This window comes from Pelodiscus sinensis, chromosome 19 (assembly GCF_052426305.1).
Source record: "Pelodiscus sinensis isolate ZL-2025 chromosome 19, ASM5242630v1, whole genome shotgun sequence".
Taxonomy (NCBI): Eukaryota; Metazoa; Chordata; order Testudines; family Trionychidae; genus Pelodiscus; species Pelodiscus sinensis.
In genome coordinates this window covers 12203431-12222413 of record NC_143070.1, presented here as the reverse complement: position 1 = coordinate 12222413, position 18983 = coordinate 12203431, and the positions used below count along the sequence as shown (strand labels likewise).

The 18983-nt window shown below is 50.9% G+C and overlaps 1 protein-coding gene across 2 annotated transcripts; it reads right to left on the bottom strand.

Annotated features, from left to right (window-relative positions):
- Positions 1-4679: 4679 nt before the first annotated feature.
- LOC149522177 (butyrophilin subfamily 1 member A1-like) lies at positions 4680-17260 on the bottom strand. 2 transcript variants are annotated; one of them, XM_089770554.1, is made up of 7 exons: positions 17161-17260; positions 14903-15250; positions 11926-12210; positions 11381-11485; positions 8946-8966; positions 7730-7762; positions 4680-5251 (listed from the first exon to the last, which is right to left on the bottom strand). In XM_089770554.1, exons 1-7 carry the CDS (start codon positions 17258-17260, stop codon positions 4737-4739), a joined length of 1407 nt encoding a protein of 468 aa, XP_089626680.1. In that variant the 3' UTR covers positions 4680-4736. The 2 variants fall into 2 exon arrangements, with proteins under 2 accessions (XP_089626680.1, XP_089626679.1); XM_089770553.1 differs by lacking the exon at positions 8946-8966 and having other exon boundaries at positions 7730-7786; positions 11375-11485.
- Between the last annotated feature and the right edge of the window lie 1723 nt (positions 17261-18983).

Here is an 18983-nt window from a genome sequence, read left to right as displayed (position 1 = left end):
CGCTCCACCCTGCCCCTCACATGCCCCCTCCCACCCCATATACCCCTTCCCCTAAGCCCCGCCCCACTCCACCCTGCCCCTCACATGCCCCCTCCCACCCCATCTATCCCTTCCCCTAAGCCCTGCCCCACTCCACCCTGCGGCTCACATGCCCCCTCCCACCCATCTACCCCTTCCCCTAAGCCCCACCCCGCTCCACCCTGCCCCTCACATGCCCCCTCCCACCCATCTACCCCTTCCCCTAAGCCCCGCCCCACTCCACCCTGCCCCTCACATGCCCCCTCCCCATCTACCCCTTCTCCTAAGCCCCACCCCGCTCCACCCTGCCCCTCACATGCCCCCTCCCCATCTACCCCTTCCCCTAAGCCCTGCCCCGCTCCATGCTGCCCCTCACATGCCCCCTCCCCCTCATCTACCCCTTCCCCTAAGACCTGCCCCACTCCACCCTGCCTCTTCCTGCTCTTCACTTGCCCTCTCCCACCTCCATTCACCCCTTCCCACCACCCCCGTGAGTGGTTACTGGGGGGCTGGCTCTGGCAGCAGGGTCAGGCCCCTGCACTCACCATGTCAGCAGGGAGTGGTGTGACCCAGCCTGGCTCCCCCTTGTCAGTGCGTGCCCCTCCCCCCCGGTAATCCCTCAGATGTCCCTGGGCCTCATGGCCTGTCCCATAGTGCGGGGCTCAGGGCGGCTGCCCCCAACAGTCCTAGGGATGGGACGGCTTTCCCAGAGCCAGGCAGGAGCCAGACCCACACTCCGCTCTCCTTCGCCTGCCCAGGCTCCCCTGGGGCCTCCTTCTGCAGCAGCTCAGGGCCTGGTGCCAGGGCAGCCCCATTAGCCGCACAAGGCAGAGCTGTGATGTGGCTGGAGATCGGCGAGGCCCAGAGGACACTCGCTCTGGGGGAACAGGCACCGGTAACTGTGGCTGGGCAGGAGCCACCCTGGGTTCCCTTCCCCTCTGGCCGCCTGTGAGTCATTCACCCCGCACAGCAAAGCTCTCCTGCTCAGTCTGCCCCGCTATGGGCAGCACCTCGGGCCACCCGTCAAGCCAGGGGGCTGGTGGGAGACTGGGGGAGAAGCAGCCTTTGCATCCAGCAAAAAAAAGCTACCTGAGGTGCCGTCTGCCCGGTAGCGTTATTCTGGAAGAACAGACGTTACTCCGAGATCACACGGCCCGCATCCACACACAAGCATTACTACGACAGAACGGTGAAATCCTGTCGAGCTAGAAGATGGCTCACTCCGGCCTCTCTAACCCTCCTCGCACACTGCATAAGGGAAGTCGGGGCAGAGGGCTCTGTCTCCAAATAAGTGCAGTGTAGCTACTCCCAAATTTGAAATCAGTTATTTCAACTTCAGTTACGCAATTAGCAGTGCTCGATGATCGCAGCGAAAACCACTCGCCAGCTCCACACTGCACATGCACGGACCACCGGTGAACAGGGCGACTGGCTGAAATCTACTCGCCAAAGGTGAGTGGATAAGCAGATTTGTGGAGCCCTGGCAATTAGCATGGGGCAGGTTGTGCAGCCATTTTCCAGGTTAGCCCTGCTGCATAGACCCACCCTCACCGATCAGGGGCCAGCCTGGGGAGAGGGCAGAGGGTCTCTGGACTCTTGGAAGTTCCACCCATGTGAGTCACTGAGAGGACCCAGCAGGGCCTGTCCCAGGGGGCGGTGCATGTTGGGAACAGGCTGGTGCTGCTGACGGGCTCCAGGGGGCTCCCCATGGGGGACGAGAACACACCCCTGTGCTCTCTGGGCCTGGCTCCTCTTCACTGGGGAAACATTGCGGGTCGGCATCTCCCGCCAGTACCTGCCTGTGTCGGGGAAAAGGTGGCGTGGGCAGGGAATGGGGCTGGGCTGTGTCTCTCCCTCTCTGCGCTCACACGGGGAACAGAATCGTTAACGATTGCCATTTAAATGCTCACCCCTGAGCCCCGTAGGGTTGCCAGGTGTCTAGTATTTGCAGCTTCCATCTGGTAAAAAAACCAACCAAACAGAAACTGTCCTGTTTTTTCGGATGGAAGGCTGCTTGGGACATCTTCCCTTGCCGCACTTGCAGATAGATGGATGGTACGAACAGGACAATACAAGAGCACTTTACTTAAAACTAAACTTTACTTACTGTTAAGCTCTTAACACATGTCCACAACAGGTTAGTAAAACATCCCCACTCCCACCCTCGACTGTTACTGAAGTTGAGCATGGTTCTTGAGGGACACTGGGCAGGCTTCCGATGGCCAGTCTTCTATCTGCCAGTGGGGATGGAGATGTATCCAGATGTGAAGAGTTCGCAAGAAGTCCTCAAGATCCCCCAAATTGTCCCACTAACTCAAACTTTCCTTCCTTATTTATCCATTACCATGACAATAACATGTCACTCAAAAACGGGTCAGGCAGGCACTTTTTAAAGATTAAGCAAGAGGTTTTCATCTAATCATCACTTTCAGCAGATGCGTTTTTTTCTTTTTCAGAGACTCCATGCCCAGGGCTCTGACAGATCTGTGTCTCATAGACTCATAGACTCATAGGCTACGTCTACACTGGCCCCTTTTCCGGAAGGGGCATGTAAATTTCACCAGTCGTCGTAGGGAAATCCGCGGGGGATTTAAATATCCCCCGCGGCATTTAAATAAAAATGTCCGCCGCTTTTTTCCGGCTTTTAAAAAAGCCGGAAAAGAGCGTCTACACTGGCCCCGATCCTCCGGAAAAAGTGCCCTTTTCCGGAGGGTCTTATTCCTACTTCGAAGTAGGAATAAGACCCTCCGGAAAAAGGCACTTTTTCCGGAGGATCGGGGCCAGTGTAGACGCTCTTTTCCGGCTTTTTTAAAAGCCGGAAAAAAGCGGCGGACATTTTTATTTAAATGCCGCGGGGGATATTTAAATCCCCCGCGGATTTCCCTACGACGACTGGTGAAATTTACATGCCCCTTCCGGAAAAGGGGCCAGTGTAGACGAGCCCATAGACTTTTAGGTCAGAAGGGACCATTATGATCATCTAGTCTGACCCCCTGCACAGTTCAGGCCACAGAATCTCACCCACCTCTCCTAGAATAATCTTCTCACCTATATCTCAGATATTGAAGCCTTCAAATACTTTGAAGACCCCAAGATGTAGAGAATCCTCCAGCTGTGATCTGTGCCCCATGCTACAGAGGAAAGCGAAAAACCTCCAGAGCCTCTGCCAATCTAACCTGGAGGAAAATTCCTTCCCGACCCCAAATATGGCGATCAGCTAAACCCTGAGCATGTGGGCAAGACTCACCAGCCAGACACCCAGAAAGTTCTCTATAGTAATTCCTATCATCCCTCCATTGACCTATTTCCCAGTGATAATGAATGGTCAATTAGTTACCAAGATCATGTTATCTCATCAAACCATCCCCTTCATAAACCCATCGAGTTTAATCTTGAAACCAGATAGATCTTTTGCCCCCACTACTTCCCTTGGAAGGCCGTTCCAGAACCTCACTCCTCTAATGGTTAGAACCTTCATCTAATCTCAAGTCTAAACTTCCTACGAACCAGTTTATATCCATTTGTTCTTGTGTCCACATTGGTATTAAGCTTAAATGTCCTGGGGCATTTAGACAAGCTTCCTGCTTTTCTAAACATATAGCTCAGCGACTTCACTAGAGATTTGGGCCTGAGGAAAGACATGAGCTCAAGCTGCCCTCTCTGTGACCCTTTCTTCCCCCTGTCTGACTGTGCTCACGCTGAAGTGCCTGTCTAGGCCTGTTAATGGGCCTGCGAGCTTGGTTGCTAAACTTCCAACAGTAAGCAATAGTGTTACCGGATTTGCCGAAATCACCTCATACAGTGAGGTGGGGAGAGATGTCCCTGCCGGGCGGCGTGTCCTAGACCCCAGAGGCCTAGGCCCGGTGGAACCTGGAATCTTTCCTGGTACAGAAGTTAAGCTGACTGGTCTGTAGTTTCCTGGTTTGTTCTTATTTCCCTTTTAAAGATGGGCACATAGTGCCCTTTTCCAGTCTTCTGGAATTTCTCCTGTCTTCGATCATTTTCCAAAGTTGGTAGTTAAACGCTCAGATACCTCCTCTATCCGTTCCTTGAGTATTATCAGAGTGTTGTCTAGTCGCTTCCATCCCTGGCAGTGACACTGGAGCAAGAGTGTGGACACTGGAGCAAGCCGGGGGCCTTCTTCCATCCCATCCAAGGACCTCTGGCCCTGAGTCCTCACCAACCAAAGATGCATAAGGGGACACGGGGGGAGCCGAGAGGGGTTCATGGAAGGGGCATGTGGCTATAGAACCCAAGCGTGCGAGGTGGAGGCCCTGACCACTGGACTTTGGGAGCATGTGGGGCGCCCAGGTTTCTCTCTGGGAAAGGAGGTGACTCCCCCCTGCCACAGAAAGTCTCATTTCCATCAGCAGCTCCAGCTCTGTGTGTGTCCAGGCTGTAGCCGACCCTCGACACAGAGCAGGTTCTCCTAACCCACCAGCCATGCCCGCTCGGCCCTGCCCCTGCCCCTGCCCCTGCCTGCCTGTGTCCCTCCCCTGCCCCTCCCGCACCTCCACCTGTGTCCAGCCCAGGTGTTAGTTCTGTCCCCTGCACAGCCCCCACCTCTTCAGGGACTGCCTGTTCCCTGGGGCTACAGTAGGTTTCTGCCACCTCTCTTCTCTGGATTTGTGATGGGAGAGGAAGGAGCCAGGGGCTGGGTACTGGGGAATCATCCAGGGTTACAGAGACTGAGGTGTATGAGGCTACAGTGGCTAGTGTCAGGGAGACAGTCTGAGCTTGGTTTTTGTGTCCAACACCCAGATCCAGGGTCGGATTTTCTCCCCTGGGAGGGAGCCTGGTGGGAAAGTGAAGATTGGGGCCTTGGTACCAGCATCGATAAATGTCACCTGGCCCCGGTCACAATCCAGGCAAACCCGGATCCTGCTGGGGGGGTGCAGGGGCAGGGAGGTCACAGGGTCAGTGAGAGCCTGGAACTGATCCCCCCACTGCCCCACAGCCCAGCTCCCAGCTTTGGGGCTGAGGCTCATCCATCCCTTCCTGCTCACAGACTCTCTGGCCACCCCCACAGCCCAGAATTGCCCATCCCCCACCTCCACCTCCCAGTAAAGTCTGCCCGAGGTGAAGCCCTCACGGCCCAGCACACAATGCACAATGTCAAATCTCTCCGGGGTGTCGGGCAGTGGCTGCCGTGTGTCTGCCCATCTCACACGTTTCCCATCCTCCGATAGGATGAGGTCACGCTGCATCGTGTCTGGATCCAGAGTCACGTTGGCTGGGGGAGAATCAGAGCGTGAGGGGCAGAGCTCGGCCCTGGGGGGGATGTTGAAGGGGTCAGGGACAGAATCTGCCGCAGCTGGGCAGTGACTCAGGGACTCTCCTGCCTCCAGGGGCGCCCGGCTCTGAGTGGGGAGCAGCCCTGAGGTCTCGGCCCAGCCCAAGGGGCAGCTCACTCCCCGGCAGGGAGGGGCCGTGGCAGAGAGAAGGGGTCAGAGGGGCCCTGACACTGGGAATCTGCCCCCCTCTCCCTGGGCCAGGGACAAGCGACTCTGGGCCGGGGACCCCAGAGGGACGGGATGGAAACTGCCTGGTCAGGGCTGGCTGAATCCAGGCCCTGCCCTCGGCTAGGCCCCTCCCCATTGAAATGTCCCTGGGTCCCAGCTGCCTCTGGGCAGGGTTTGTGATTCCCCCTGTGACACGTCTCCCCCGCATGGCACGTCTGGGCTCGGCTCCTTTCCCGCCGCACTGGGGCTCTGGGCCGAGCTCCGACCTGCCACCACCAGGCTGCTCAGCCTCCGGCCCAGCGCCCAGACCCCGCAGAGCCAGCAGGGAGGGGCAGGGACCGGCCCCAGCTGGGCTGGGTGGGAAGAGGCTGAACAAGGCGAGTCCTGCACTGGGGGTGCCCAGGCACAGTGTGGAGGGAACGGGGGTGTCTCTGTCCCAGCCATGGCAGGAGGCTGACTCAGGGGTGACAGAAGGAAGAGGGGCCCAGGGAGCTGAGGGGGGTCCCAGCGGGGGCTGGGCGGATGCAGAGAGAAGCTGAGCTCACACGGGGGGAGAGGAAAAGGGGAACAGGACGAGAGCTCTGCTCTCAGCAGCTCCCCAGCTGCCTGCAATGGGCCCAGGACCGCCCCTGTCTGTGCCCCGGGCCCTGGTACTCTGGGGTCTGATCCATCCCTTCCCCCGGCAGAGCAGGGACCCTCCCATGGACTCTTGGGTCCTCTGCCGGGGGCAGGAGAAAGAGCAACGTCCCCGAGTGCCCCAGAGTCCATGCTGGGCACAGCCCCTCAGTCACTGGGGGGAAGGGAAACTCCCCTCTTGGACCCCTTCGCCTCCCTCACACTCGTCACAAGCTGGGGCGGGACAGACTTCAGTCACAGACCATATTGGCACAGTGATAGAAATGCAGCCGTGTTAGTCTGGTGTAGCTGAAACAAAAGACAGGACTATGTAGCACTTTAAAGACTAACAAGATGGTTTATTAGATGATGAGCTTTTGTGGGCCAGACCCTCTTCCTCAGATCAATATGTGGAAGAAAATTGGCACAACCATATATACCAAAGTGATATAATCAAAAAAATGAACACGTGAAATTAACAAATCAGATTTTAGAACAGAGTGGGGGTAAGGGGGGAAGGTTAGTATCTGTGAGGTAATAACATAGGGGTGATAATAGGGGAAGTTTCTGTGAGGTAAGGACTTTAGGGGTGATAATTGGGGAAGCTATCTTTGTAATGGATGAGAAAATTAGAGTCTTTGTTTAAACCCATATGTAAAGTGTCAACCACTCTGTGCCGATTTTCTTTCACATATTGATCTGAGGAAGAGGGTCTGGCCCTCGAAAGCTCATCACCTAATAAACCATCCTGTTAGTCTTTAAAGTGCTATATAGTTCTGTCTTTTGTTTCATATTGGCACAGAGCTCCCCCCTTCCGAGATACCCAGGGATGGAGCAGCTTGGCTGCGGTCAGTTCTGGGCTGGGTTGCCAGGCACTTCAGTGAGCCCGGTGAGAAGTGCAGCCGGGAAAGTAACTCCAGGATGCCCCCTGGGCTGTATTTTCTAGGGGACACCTGCCCCCTGCTCTCAGGCACTGATGGGCGCTCTCCACTCAGGGGTGTGTTTGCTTTGCACAGCCCTCTGGGGAATGTTGCATGAGGGGTGCCCCCGAATACAGTGTAGATGTTGTTACATAGATTCACCTAAGTTTGGGTTTTTGCTGATTCTGCACCTTTGACGTTTAATACAAACTTTGTGGCTGTGGCTAATCTGAGCCTTGCACCGAGATGTTTCCCCCCTGCACATCATGCACTTTGACACACTAGCTGGGCTGACATTGCACATGTGGTGTGGGACAATGCAATGTTTTTACGCTCCTTGTGGGGGAAGGACCACAGAGTGGACATAGCAGGCCCTGAGGGAGGTGAGCTCACCCTGGACTGAAGCTCCCTTGCTGAGGAGGGGGCAGGGGTGTCAAATCCCAGGATCAGAGACAGGGCTGGATGGGCAGTTGGGCTGTGCAGTGCCTGACCCCACTTGGCTCTTCTCCCACCTGGACACTGAACTTGCCCCTGGTTGCTGCCAGCACCACCTGGCAGAAGAGTCGCGACCTGACGGCATCTTTGAACTGCAGCTGCTGGTGCTGACGCCCTGAAATCTCAGGCCCCAGCCTGCTCCCGCAGTGATGGCAAAGGAGCCGCATTTTCACATGGGAGAGAACATCTGAACACGGACAAACCATTAACATCAGTTACCTTCTTCTATAGGGAATGCCAATCTTCTCCAGCCTGAAACCAAGCAGAGACACCCAGCTGAGAGTGACGGAAGTACACGCTCTATCTCAGAGAGAGCAAACCACGGCCTGTGGCCCCTCCCGCCCCGCCAGCCCTTCTATTCCGCCCTGAGCTGAGCCATCATCCCCCTCCCTTCTTTCCCCTCCCCCTCCGTCCCCGCTCTTCAACTCACCTGCCCTGGGCTCCTGGCAGTATGAGGGCAGCTGTGGCTGGGCAGCACAGCTGTGGTGCCACCAAGCCCTGTGCTCTGAGTGGTGCAGTCATGGGTCGGTGGGGGGGGGGAGGGAGAGGGAGGAGTTGGATGGGGGATGGGAGTCCAGGAGAGGTCTGGAGCAAGGAGCGGGAGGGGTTGGATTGGGGTGGGGAGTCTTAGCGGGGCAGTAAGGAGCTAGAGAAAAGGGGCAGGATTCATATGGGCCATGCCTGGCTGTTTCCTTCCCTGCCTGGTCTCCCTACAATTTCTACCCTGAGGTGACCCACCCCTTCGATGTACACAGGATTCATCATTGCACAGAGTAAGACAGTGCGGCAGCTGGAAGTCACAAATTCTACTAGAAATGTCGAATAAATAAAAAAAAAAAGAAAGCTTCACAAACACTGCATGAGCCTTGCAGTTGGATTGTTTTGTATTTCAAACATCTCCATTGCCTGTGGAATTAGTCCTAGCAAGCTACAATCAAACTTTGCCTGCAAACATGTTACATTTACAAACAAGCGGAGAAAACTTATTTAAAGCAAGTTTCTGCTCCTGTTGAAATCACTCCTGCTGCTGAATCCTCTGGCTAGAGGGGTTATTCTAACAAATGTACAAGAATGGGGGGGGGGGGAGTTTCTTACTAGTCATAGAACCACACACCCCAGAACTGGTCATCTGTCTTGACCAAAAGATGCTTCACATCATGTTATGTCATTTTATTTTGTTACATTTTCAGAACTAAGGTGAAGGCTCAACTTCTATTCAAATAGCAACACGTTAGTACCTCAGAATACTCTCACAAGTGACCTTCTGGCATGAGAATTCTCCTGCTTACTCTGAGATCACCATTCATTTCTAAAGTTATATGTTAAAAATGACAAAAAAACCAAGACAAACCCCCAATTGGAACACAGCCCCGTGGTGCAGACGCACCTTAGCACAACAGGATTTACACGTTGGGAGGAGGAGAATGACACTTACTGAGTTCTGCTGCCTGTTTCTCTAGAAAACAAGGACAAAGGAATCAATGATTAGTGGGGGGGTTTCTCTTTCCAGAATCTACATGCAGGGTGGGGTTTCCAACACTGCCTAAGTGACTAGGGCACAGAAGTTCCGATGTCCCTACATCACTTAGGCAGCTTTGGAAATCCCACTTCCCAAGAGTCAGGCACACAATGGCTGAAATTGACCTGGGCTGTGCAAGGCTAATGCAAGACCCTCTGTACCACTCGGTGCCTGTACAGGCAGAGTGGCTGTGAGCCAGGGCCCCTGCACCCCCTCCAGTACATCACAGGAAGAGTCTTCACACTGGCCCTAGAATGGTTAGAATGACGGAGACTTTGATGCATCCCACCAAGACAAAAAGGTTGAATTTCCCCCTTCTCTTGCCTGCGCCGTGGGTCTGTGTCAGGGCTGACAGGCAGGGCCCAAAGCTCTAACACAAAGGGAAGGCTGAGAGCAACATCTCAATATTCTGCTGTTCTCAGATCACACATTTCCCCAAAATAAAAATACTTTTTACAGTAAGTGCTTTCCACATTCTACCCAGGGTTGGACTGAAACTCATAGAGTATGTCTACACTTGCAGCCTATTTCGGAATAGGGCTGCAAATATAGGCATTCGGAATTGCAAATCAAGCCCGGGATTTAAATATCCCACGCTTGATTTGCATCTTCCCAGCCGGGTGCCATTTTTTTTTTTGGTTGAAATTTACAAGCCTGGAATAACTGCCCACATCTACAAGTGGCAGTGAAACAGGCATTCGAAATAAAGCCCTATTTTGAACTACCTGTTAAACCTCATTGCAGGAGGAATAACAGGTAGTTTGAAATAGGGCTTTATTTTGAACGCCTGTTTCACTGCCGCATGTAGACACGGGCAGTTATTCCAGGCTTGTAAATTTCAAAAAAAAAAAAAAAAAAAAAAAGGCAAATCAAGAATGGGATATTGAAACCCCGGGCTTGATTTGTAATTCTGATGCCTACATTTGCAGCCCTATTCCAAAATAGGCTGCAAGTGTAGACATATCACCAGGACCTGGGTAACTTCCCAGATTGCTAGAGATAAAACAGCTGATGTTGAGCCATACAACCTCGGAGTCAGAGCTCACTTTCAGCCCTCTGGGGCTGTCTCTCTACAGTGCTCAGTATAAGCCATGCCTGGTGCTGTCCTCAGCATGTGATTTATGGGTCTATGCTAGACATGCTAAATCAAACAGCAGAAGATCGACCTCCAGAGCATCAAGTGTCTGGTAAGCACAGATGTGACCTTAAGCTCCCCCTATTTTATAAAATGTTAATAGCAAATCTTCCAAAAGAACCGGGAAACACCCCATTCCTCCCAACGCTGCTCCAAGCACATGACCATGTAGAAAATGTCATGTATGGAAAGAGGAAGAATGGGACTGACCAAACGGTTCTGGGTGCTTTTCCTCATTTATTTAGTAGCCCATTGGCTGTTTCTCAGGGAGCACTAGTGCAGCACAAGGGTGCACGGCACTTGATTAGCAAAAAGGGATTTTCAGGATAGAAATCAGGCCTGGCAGCGCCATGTGGGAAGGGAGACCAGAGACAGATGGGAGTGACCCCGGAGAATGGGGAGAGGGAAGACGGAGCAGGATGCAGATCAAAGAATCATAGAACCATAGAGCTGGAAGAGAATTTAGAAGGTCATCAAGTCTAGCTCCCTGTCCTAGGCAGGACCAATCCCAACTAAATCAACTCAACCAGGGCTTTGTTAAGCCAAGACTTAAAAATCTCTAGGGATGGGTTACCTACTTCCTTAGGTAACCCATCCCAGTGCTTCACCACTCTCCTTGTGAAATAGTTTTTCTTAATATCCAACCCGGACCTCTTCCACCGCAACTTGAGACCATTGTTCCTTGTTCTGCCATACCTGCTGTGATCTGGCTCTCTGGTTGTCTCCTTCCAATCCCATCCCTTCCTGTGTGCCCGTAAGTGCAAACCACCCGGCCGGCTGTACTTCAGACAAGCCTGTGTCTGGCACAACCCACCCACACAACGGAGTGAGGGGGAATGAAACCTCCATAGGCTCAGGCCTGGGCTTCCTGGCTCCTTTCTGTGGCATTGGGTGGGGGAGGCCCAGCTGGCGCAATTGGCCCTGCTGCAAAGGCGGGTGGGGATGGCCCAGAGCAGTGGACTGAGTTTTTCACTCCATCCTCCAGTGCTGCCATCAGGTCCTGGGGAATCGTCCCCTGAGCCTGCAGCCTGGGACTGCTGCTGACGATTAGCCCACGGACAGAGGGGATCCTCAGTGGCATTTCCAGCCCTGTGCTGCGGGGGTGGGGTGGTTCTAAGCTCCCATCATGCCAGGCCAAGTGTCAGATCTGTCCCTGTGCGCTGCTTTGAAGAAAATCCCTTGGGAATGTCCCTGCATTTCCTGCTCCAACATTTACCTTTGATATTGAAGAGATAAACATTCAGGGCAAAGGAGCCCAGCAAAACCACCAGAGTCACTCCCAGAGACACCATCCAGGGATTCACCTTTGGGAAAAAGGGATCTGAAAAACACAAGCCCAGAGGCATCCACATGACTCAGGAAGCAGGGACCCAGCTCTGATGACTCCATGGCTACGTCTACATTAGCACCCCTTTCTGGAAAAGGGATGTTAATGTAGACTTCAGAATTGCAAATTCCGCGGGGGATTTAAATATCCCCCGCGGCATTTGCATTTACATGGCTGCCGCTTTTTTCCGGCTTGGGGATAAGCTAAACAGCCAAAAGAATATCTAACAATCGTACATCTGTGCAGGAGTGGAAGGATGTTTGGCTGTTTGTCTCCTGCATCTTCCCTTTACTCTTCAGTCAAATACAGTTACGGGTTTCAGGTGAGACATTCAAAATCTTTGAAGTCAAAGGAAGCAAGTAGGATGTACCACAACCTTCATGTTGTCTTTTTTTCTGTCGCTGCTCAGAATGTGGTTTTTGATGGTCACTGACCTGATATATAAGATAATGTTGATTCCTTTTCTTGGCTGAGAAGGGTGTTCCTGACCAAACAGGACAAGTTCCGACTGGAATTTTCCGTTATAATGATAGAAGTTTCTATTCTATACAGTCCATTGGCTTCTCTGGAATTTGTGATAGAGGCTGAAGGAAAGGCCTGTCCATTGAGATCTCTCCACACCACCTCGGGCTCTGGGTACCACCCAGCTGACCAGCACTCCACTCGGATCCCTCCATCCTGGTAATCCTCAATTGATACACGAGGAACAGAGCCTAAAGCTAGAGACAAATGCATAAATCCATTTGATTTATGCATATATTGAGCCTAGAAAATAAGAAATTAAACTTCCCCTTTATTCTCAAATGTCCATGGACTCAGGGAAGTAGATGAACAAGCAACTAATTATTCCATGGAGGGAATGGAAAGCTTTCTTCTCAGTATTGTTCCCTCCTAAGATCCACACAGACATGAATTTTTGGGACTATAGGAAACCCTTTAATTGATCATTTAATTTAGCACTAGCAGCTTCTGAGAAAAAAAACAGAGAAAAATAATGCTTGCCTTTCAAATGTGCCTTTAGCTGAAATGTCACAGCTTTGATTATGGAAGCTCTTCTACTTGGCCCTGCATATGCAGAACTAAAGCATAAGGGGAGAAATATCTGGACACCTACTTGAGCATGATCATCTTCATGATGGATTCCCCCTCCCATGCTCTAGACAATGGGATTTTGGACACAGATATGACTAACACAAAAGTGCTTTGGACAAATTATCTCATGTAACTTATCAATCTTCACAGAATCACAGAACAGTAGAACTGGAAGGAACCTCAGGAAGTCATCAAGTCCAGTCCCCTGCCCTCATGGTAGGACCAAGCACCAGATGATCCCTGACAGATGTCTGTCTGAGCTGCTCTTAAATATCTCCGGAGATGGAGATCCCACCCCACCCACCCACCCCTGGCAGTTTATTCCAGTGTTTCACCACCCTGACAGCTGGGAAGCTTTTCCTAATGTCCAAAACCTCAACCTCCCTGGCTGCAATGTGATGTCATAATCCCCTGGATCCGTATATCTTATTTTGGTGTCTGTATCATTCTTATGTGTGAAATTAGGCATATGGGGCATGAAATGGCTTTATGGTTTCAATGTGCCATTCAGAGTGTTTCCAATGCTGGGTGTCTCAATTTTTTTAATTAATCATATACAAACAGCCTTTTGTCTATAAGTCTTAGCAGTGGTTGGTAATAGGAGGTCACATGACCTCCCTAACTGGCTGCAGGAGACCAGGGAACTGGCTCAGCAGGACTGGGCAATGAAGAGCCCCAGAGAGCGGGAAGGCGAGTGGCAGTGGCCATGTCAGCCCCCCGGGAGGAACCCCCAGGTGTTGTCTGTGACCTTCACCCCATCACAATCTTCAACCGTCTGACTGATGAGAATCAGTAGAGAACTGCCCAACATAGGATGAATTCCTCCTCCAAGTTATGTGTTGTGTTCTCCAGAAAGCAAGGGACCCTCTGTGGCAGGGCGTCAGGGTTCCCCGATGTTGCACCCCATTTACAGCAAGAACAGATTCCACCAGCAGCAGACTAGAGAGGGGTTTATTGCTCCTCCAGGATACAGCACAGCATAGATGTAATTACAGGACTCAGGGCCAAGATGCTTCAGACCTCTTGGGTTAGGGGTCCATTACCCCTAGCCCTCAGCCCTCAGCTTAGGCTGTTCCCCTCATGTTTCCCAGCCAGCCACCTTAGTCTGTCTCCCTCATGATTCCAGCCCCAGACAGCAACTGCCCCTTCCCCCAAAACCTGGTGTTGTCTCCACCTCCCTCCCTTTGTCTCTCCTCCTGGGAGGCTGAGCCTAGGTGTCTGGGTTAATATACGTGGGTGAGTCAGTGGGAATCACACATCATGGAACAGGGGGACACGCAGTTACAAAGCAGGCAGCGCCCCCACTTGGCCACACCCTCAGAAGCATCCCAGGGCAGTAAGTCACGTGGTTCTCTTTTTCAGATTAGGGACGTCAGCGACTAGTTGACTGACTGATAAGCAGAATCCTGCCAGTTAGCACTATCGACTAGTCCATCGTCGTTGTCCCCCCCCCGCCCCTGATACTCTGCAATGTTAGGAAACGGGAGCCAGAGCACAAAGACCCACAGGAGAAGGGACTGATCAGTCTGTATCACTTTCCCTGCTGCTGCTTTTCACAGAAAGGGACAGGGAAGCCGGCACACAAAGATCAAACTTCAGAGACTTCAGCAGAGGGCTTTGTCCTGCCCTCTCCTCCCCTCCACTGCCTCTCGCTCCCTGGGCCACCTCCCTCATGGCCCTTTGCACCTCCTGGCCTTGTAGCAAGGCCACCGCCGGTGAGGGATCTGGCTGGAGCCTTCCTCTCTAGCCCCCCTGGGCCTGCCCAGCCCTGCTCTGCTGACGGTGCCTTTTCTGAGGGAACCAGGCCCTGCACTTTCCTTGGCCAGGGCCTCACTGACTCTCTCTGTGGGCAGCTCTCTCTATAGGGCTGTCCCAGCAAACTGCACCCTGCTCGGCTCTTTCAAAGCCTCTCCCCAATGGGCCAGGGCTCTGCCCAGGCTCCCTCCAGCCTGCATTGACCCTTCCCAGCCAGTGTGGGGCCATCAAACCCCCTCCCCCCCATGGAAAGGCATTTGCATATTTGGACAATTATCTCAGGAAATAAAAAGTCATTCCTAGGCCTTAGATTTAACTGTGTGGCTATTGGACATGGGGTTTTGTGTCTCTGTTTGGGTCCATTTATTACACCTGGAAAGTGTGAGGTGAAACGGTGAGATGACTCTTGAGGAAGAAGGCGTCATAATTCAGGGGCACCTTCTCCACTTTTCTCCACAATTGGTACAAGTAAATGACTCACCTTGGGAACAGACCATGGGAAAAATGCTGAAATCATTAGACTCAGCGTTATCCCCAGGAGACATACAGACACATGCTACTGACCTGCCACCTTTAGATCCAGCAGGGCTTTTTGATAAAAGACTCCATCTTGAACAAAACAGCTGTACCGCCCTTCGTCACAGAGGCTGATGCTGAAAATTTTCAAGGCAACGTTTCCCTGGGTCAAACCATCTTTCAAGAGCACTGTCCTCCCCTGGTATTCTGGCATCTGCTGCTTGTTCTGGTCTTTTCCATCGCTATAGTGATGGACAAATGGGGAGAGCTCGGACCGGAACCAAGTCACCTCCATATTCTCAGCGCTCATCCTGGGGGCCAGGTGACAGGGTAACATGATGTCCTCCCCCACCACGGCTGTGACAGGCCAGTCAGGTCCAACCACTGTAAATTGTGCTGCTGAATGTCCCAGGAGAGAAGAGAGAAAAGCTCAGAGAGAAGATCTTGTCCATTTAGCCAGTGACACACACAAAACCAGTCTTGTTTGCTGTATTTTGTACTCCCTGGAGCTACTGGGAAGAGACCTGGGATGTGGAGATGCCACCAGCCAACGGGCCTTGCAGGCCGGGCTCGAGGGAAACCCCAGCTGAGAGAGCTAATACCAGAGAGAAGATTCCTGACCCCTTGAGCCTGAGGCATGTGGCCACTGCCAGAGCAAGTGTCTGACCCATGGCATCCCTGTGGCACAGCCAGGGGCTGGGTGACGGGATTTCCTATAACATTCCCCATTTTTCAGCTTATTCTTTTGTTAATAGATTGCTGCTTAATAACGTCTCTTTGCTTTGAGCTGTATGCATGGCTCAGTGGGTCAGGGAAGTGCCCAGTGCAGAGACAGCACCGGGAGTTAGGACAGCTCAGCCCCTCCCTTAGATTTAGTCCTGCAGGAACCCTGGGCCCAGCCTTGCTGGGTTCCAAGGACTCTGCCACAGAGGGAAATTGAAGTGGAGCCTTTGAGGTCAGGGAGGCCGCTGGGGTTGTGTCTACACTGCCAGGTGATTTCAAAATAATAATTAATTCCCCAAATAACTATTTTGAAATAAGCCCTTTCCTCTTCCCAAGCAGGCGTTGTTGTTTCAAAATAACAGGCTTGGTAATGTGGATGCTCACCTTGTGTTTTCAAAATTAGGGGAGTTCTTTTGCAAGAACTCCCCAGTGTAGACATGCCCTGGGTAAAGACGTGGGAGCGAGGACTCAGATTCTGTCACTAGCTCATTTCACCGGGGTAGTACAGAAGCCAGGAGAGCTCCCCACAGTAGCAGGACCATCCCCCCCTTACATGGAGCTTGCTGTGTTGTTAAGTTTACACCCTGTGGGTATGTCTACACTTCACACTTGCTTCAAAATAAATTATTCTGGAATAGTTACTCGGAAATAGTTTATTTCAAATTAGCACGTCTGCACTGCAGGGAAGTCTCAAAATCAGTCTGAGGTTGTCCCCCTAGGCTATGTCTACACTACAAAGTTTTTGTGCAAAGACAGCCATTTATGCACAAAACCCTGCAAAGAATTCATACCTCAAGCGTGTTTTCACACTAGAAAATCTACAATCAAGAGAACAGAGGGCTTTTTCAAGTGTAAGTAAACCTCCTTCTATGAGGCATAACTCCTCTTTGCACTACAGCTTTTGTGCAAAAAGGCATGTGTGAACGCTCTGCAGGGGTTTCTTGTGCAAAAAGTGCCTATCCAAAAAAGCACAGGTGCCTCGATGGCCATTCTGTGAATGGCCATCAGAGCTTTCTTGCACAAGAATGTCCATGTAGTATGGACGCTCTCCTGCGCAAAAGTGTATCACTTATGCAATGTGCTTTGAGATCCGGACGCACTTTTGCACAAGAAGTTTTTGTGCAAGAACTTTTCTGCAAAAGGCTTCTTGTGAAAAAAAAACCCTGCAGTGTACATGTAGCCCTAGTGTAGATGCACTACCTCAATTTAGAGCCCCAGGAGACAAGGAGAAGAATAACTTAGAATGGCCCTGGTGAGGGCTATTTCGAAATAGCAGAAGTGGAGCGTCTCCACACACTTTATTTTGAAATAACTATTTCAGAATAGGTGTTATTCCTCTTAGAATGAGGTTTACAGATTTTGGAATCAACCACCTGTTATTGGAAAATATTTTGAAATAACAGAGTAGCTGTATAGATGCTCACATTGTTATTTCAAAATAATGCTAGTTGACTCAAAATAAAGGTGCAACATAGATGCACTCCGTGAGAGGTTCCACTGACTCTGAGTTGTGCATGTTATTAGACATTTCAGGGGCTTAAATAAATCCTCTAAGAAACAGCAGACGCAGAGCAGAGTCCTACCTGATTCTGTGCTATGGACATAACAAGTCAGGAAGAAAACAAGAAAACCAGGCAGAGGGGAGCTGGCTCTGGCGCTGTGGCCAATGGAGGGAACTTTCATCTTCCCTGAAACTTGATCTAGACAACAGGAAGGAGAAAACAAAAACTTACCACAGCGAGCAGGACACTCACTAGCATTAAGGCCAAGTCGACACTGGCAAGTCACTGTGCAGTAAATCAGCCCCCAGAGTTGTGACGTTCAAGGTGTCCACATGGGCACGGCACTTAGCCCTGGCCTAATCTAGGGCTTCATTTCAAAATAACCCCTCTTAGGCTGAATTTATAGGTGGAGCATCCACCCTAACAAATCCCTTATTTCAAAATAATGGGCGACATATAGCGGGGATGGCCTGTATGGGAAAGCCTAAAAAATAATCCAAGCCAGGATCCATTAATGAGGACCCACAAAGTTGAGTTAGAGCCCTGGAAAGCTGTGGGGAGTAATTAGTTCAAATTCCTCTGAGAAGCAGTTATTTTGAAATAATGGCACTGGAGTGTCCACAATAGCACAATTTGGAAATAAGTGCTATTCCCCAAGGAAAGCAGGCATCCAGATTTTGAAGTCCCCACCACTGGGGGCAGTGTGGACACCATGGGGTAGCATTGCTCATGAATGGCCCCTGGCGCCCTTCCCCCCAGGGACCTGCAAAGAGTGTGGTTTTCAATTCTTTTGTATTCTGGCGTTAGAACAGCCATTTCACTGAACCTGAACATGTGTCTCGTTGTGAGTCTGATTTTGTCCCATCCCCACTAAATCCACATTCAAACAAAAAAGACAGGTTAGGGCAAAGGTTGCTAGTAATTCCATCAGTAGGGGAGAAAAATGAATGAGAAACTGTGGGTGTACTTGGGAGAAATATTCCTGTGTTTTTATCACTCATTTCTTTTCTTCCAACATGTCAGAAGCAAAATGATTCCGTGCCATAAATGAAGTTGTTAAGTAACAGGGACGACATAGAAAGATGCTCCCCGAACTGCTGTTTTGCAGAAGTTTGTAACCTACTTTACAACAAAGAAACCCACTATATATGGGTAAAGCATTTGCATGTCTGTCTGTCTGTCCATCCATCTGTTTGTGTGAGGCTGTGTCTAGTCTGCAGACTTCTTTCAGAAGAAGTTTTTTCGGAAGAGATCTTTAGGAAAAACTTCTTCTGAAAGAGAGCGTCCACACTGCCAAAGCATGTCATAAAAGTGATCTACTTTTTTAAAAGGTAGCGTCCACGCTGAATGGAGTCTATCTCACATGTAAACTGTGATTACTATGAATGGAGTGGTCACCAGGGCACCTTTGCTTTTTCCTTTTTCCTCTTCTTTAAAAAAAACTCCCTCTTCCATGGCCAAACATGCCTTTTTCTGGAAAAGCTCTTTTGGAAAAAGTCTTCTTCCTCATATAAAGAGGTCAGAAAAAACCCTCTGTTCTTTAGATTTTTTCCCAAAAGAACGTGATTGCACTGTGGATGTAAGTGAAGGTTTCTTTTGGAAAAATGGCCATTTTTTCTGAAAAAACTGTAGTGTAGACATAGCCCGAGCTTAGTAACTCAAGAACGCCTTCTAAATGGTAAGAAACATAGCAAGAGACCTAAAAAGAGTCACCATGGCTTAACCACCCTGTAAAAGAAGCAGTGAGGGACAAAAAGGCATCTTTTAAGAAGTGGAAGTCCAATCCTAATGAGATAAATAGAAAGTAACATAAATCAAGTATAAAAATTTAATAAGAAAAGCAAAAAAAGATTTTGAGGAACAGCTAGCCAAAAGCTCAAAAAGAAATAACAAAAATGTTTTTT

Excerpts from the sequence above, each read along its gene's own strand:
- LOC149522177 (XM_089770553.1), bottom strand. The coding sequence starts at position 17,260 with ATGAAAGTTCCCTCCATTGGCCACAGCGCCAGAGCCAGCTCCCCTCTG. Across the intron at positions 15,251-17,160 it reads TGTCCATAGCACAGAATCAG|CACAATTTACAGTGGTTGGA; the intron begins GTAGGACTCTGC and ends GACATTCAGCAG. Across the intron at positions 12,211-14,902 it reads GCTGGATCTAAAGGTGGCAG|CTTTAGGCTCTGTTCCTCGT; the intron begins GTCAGTAGCATG and ends ATTTGTCTCTAG.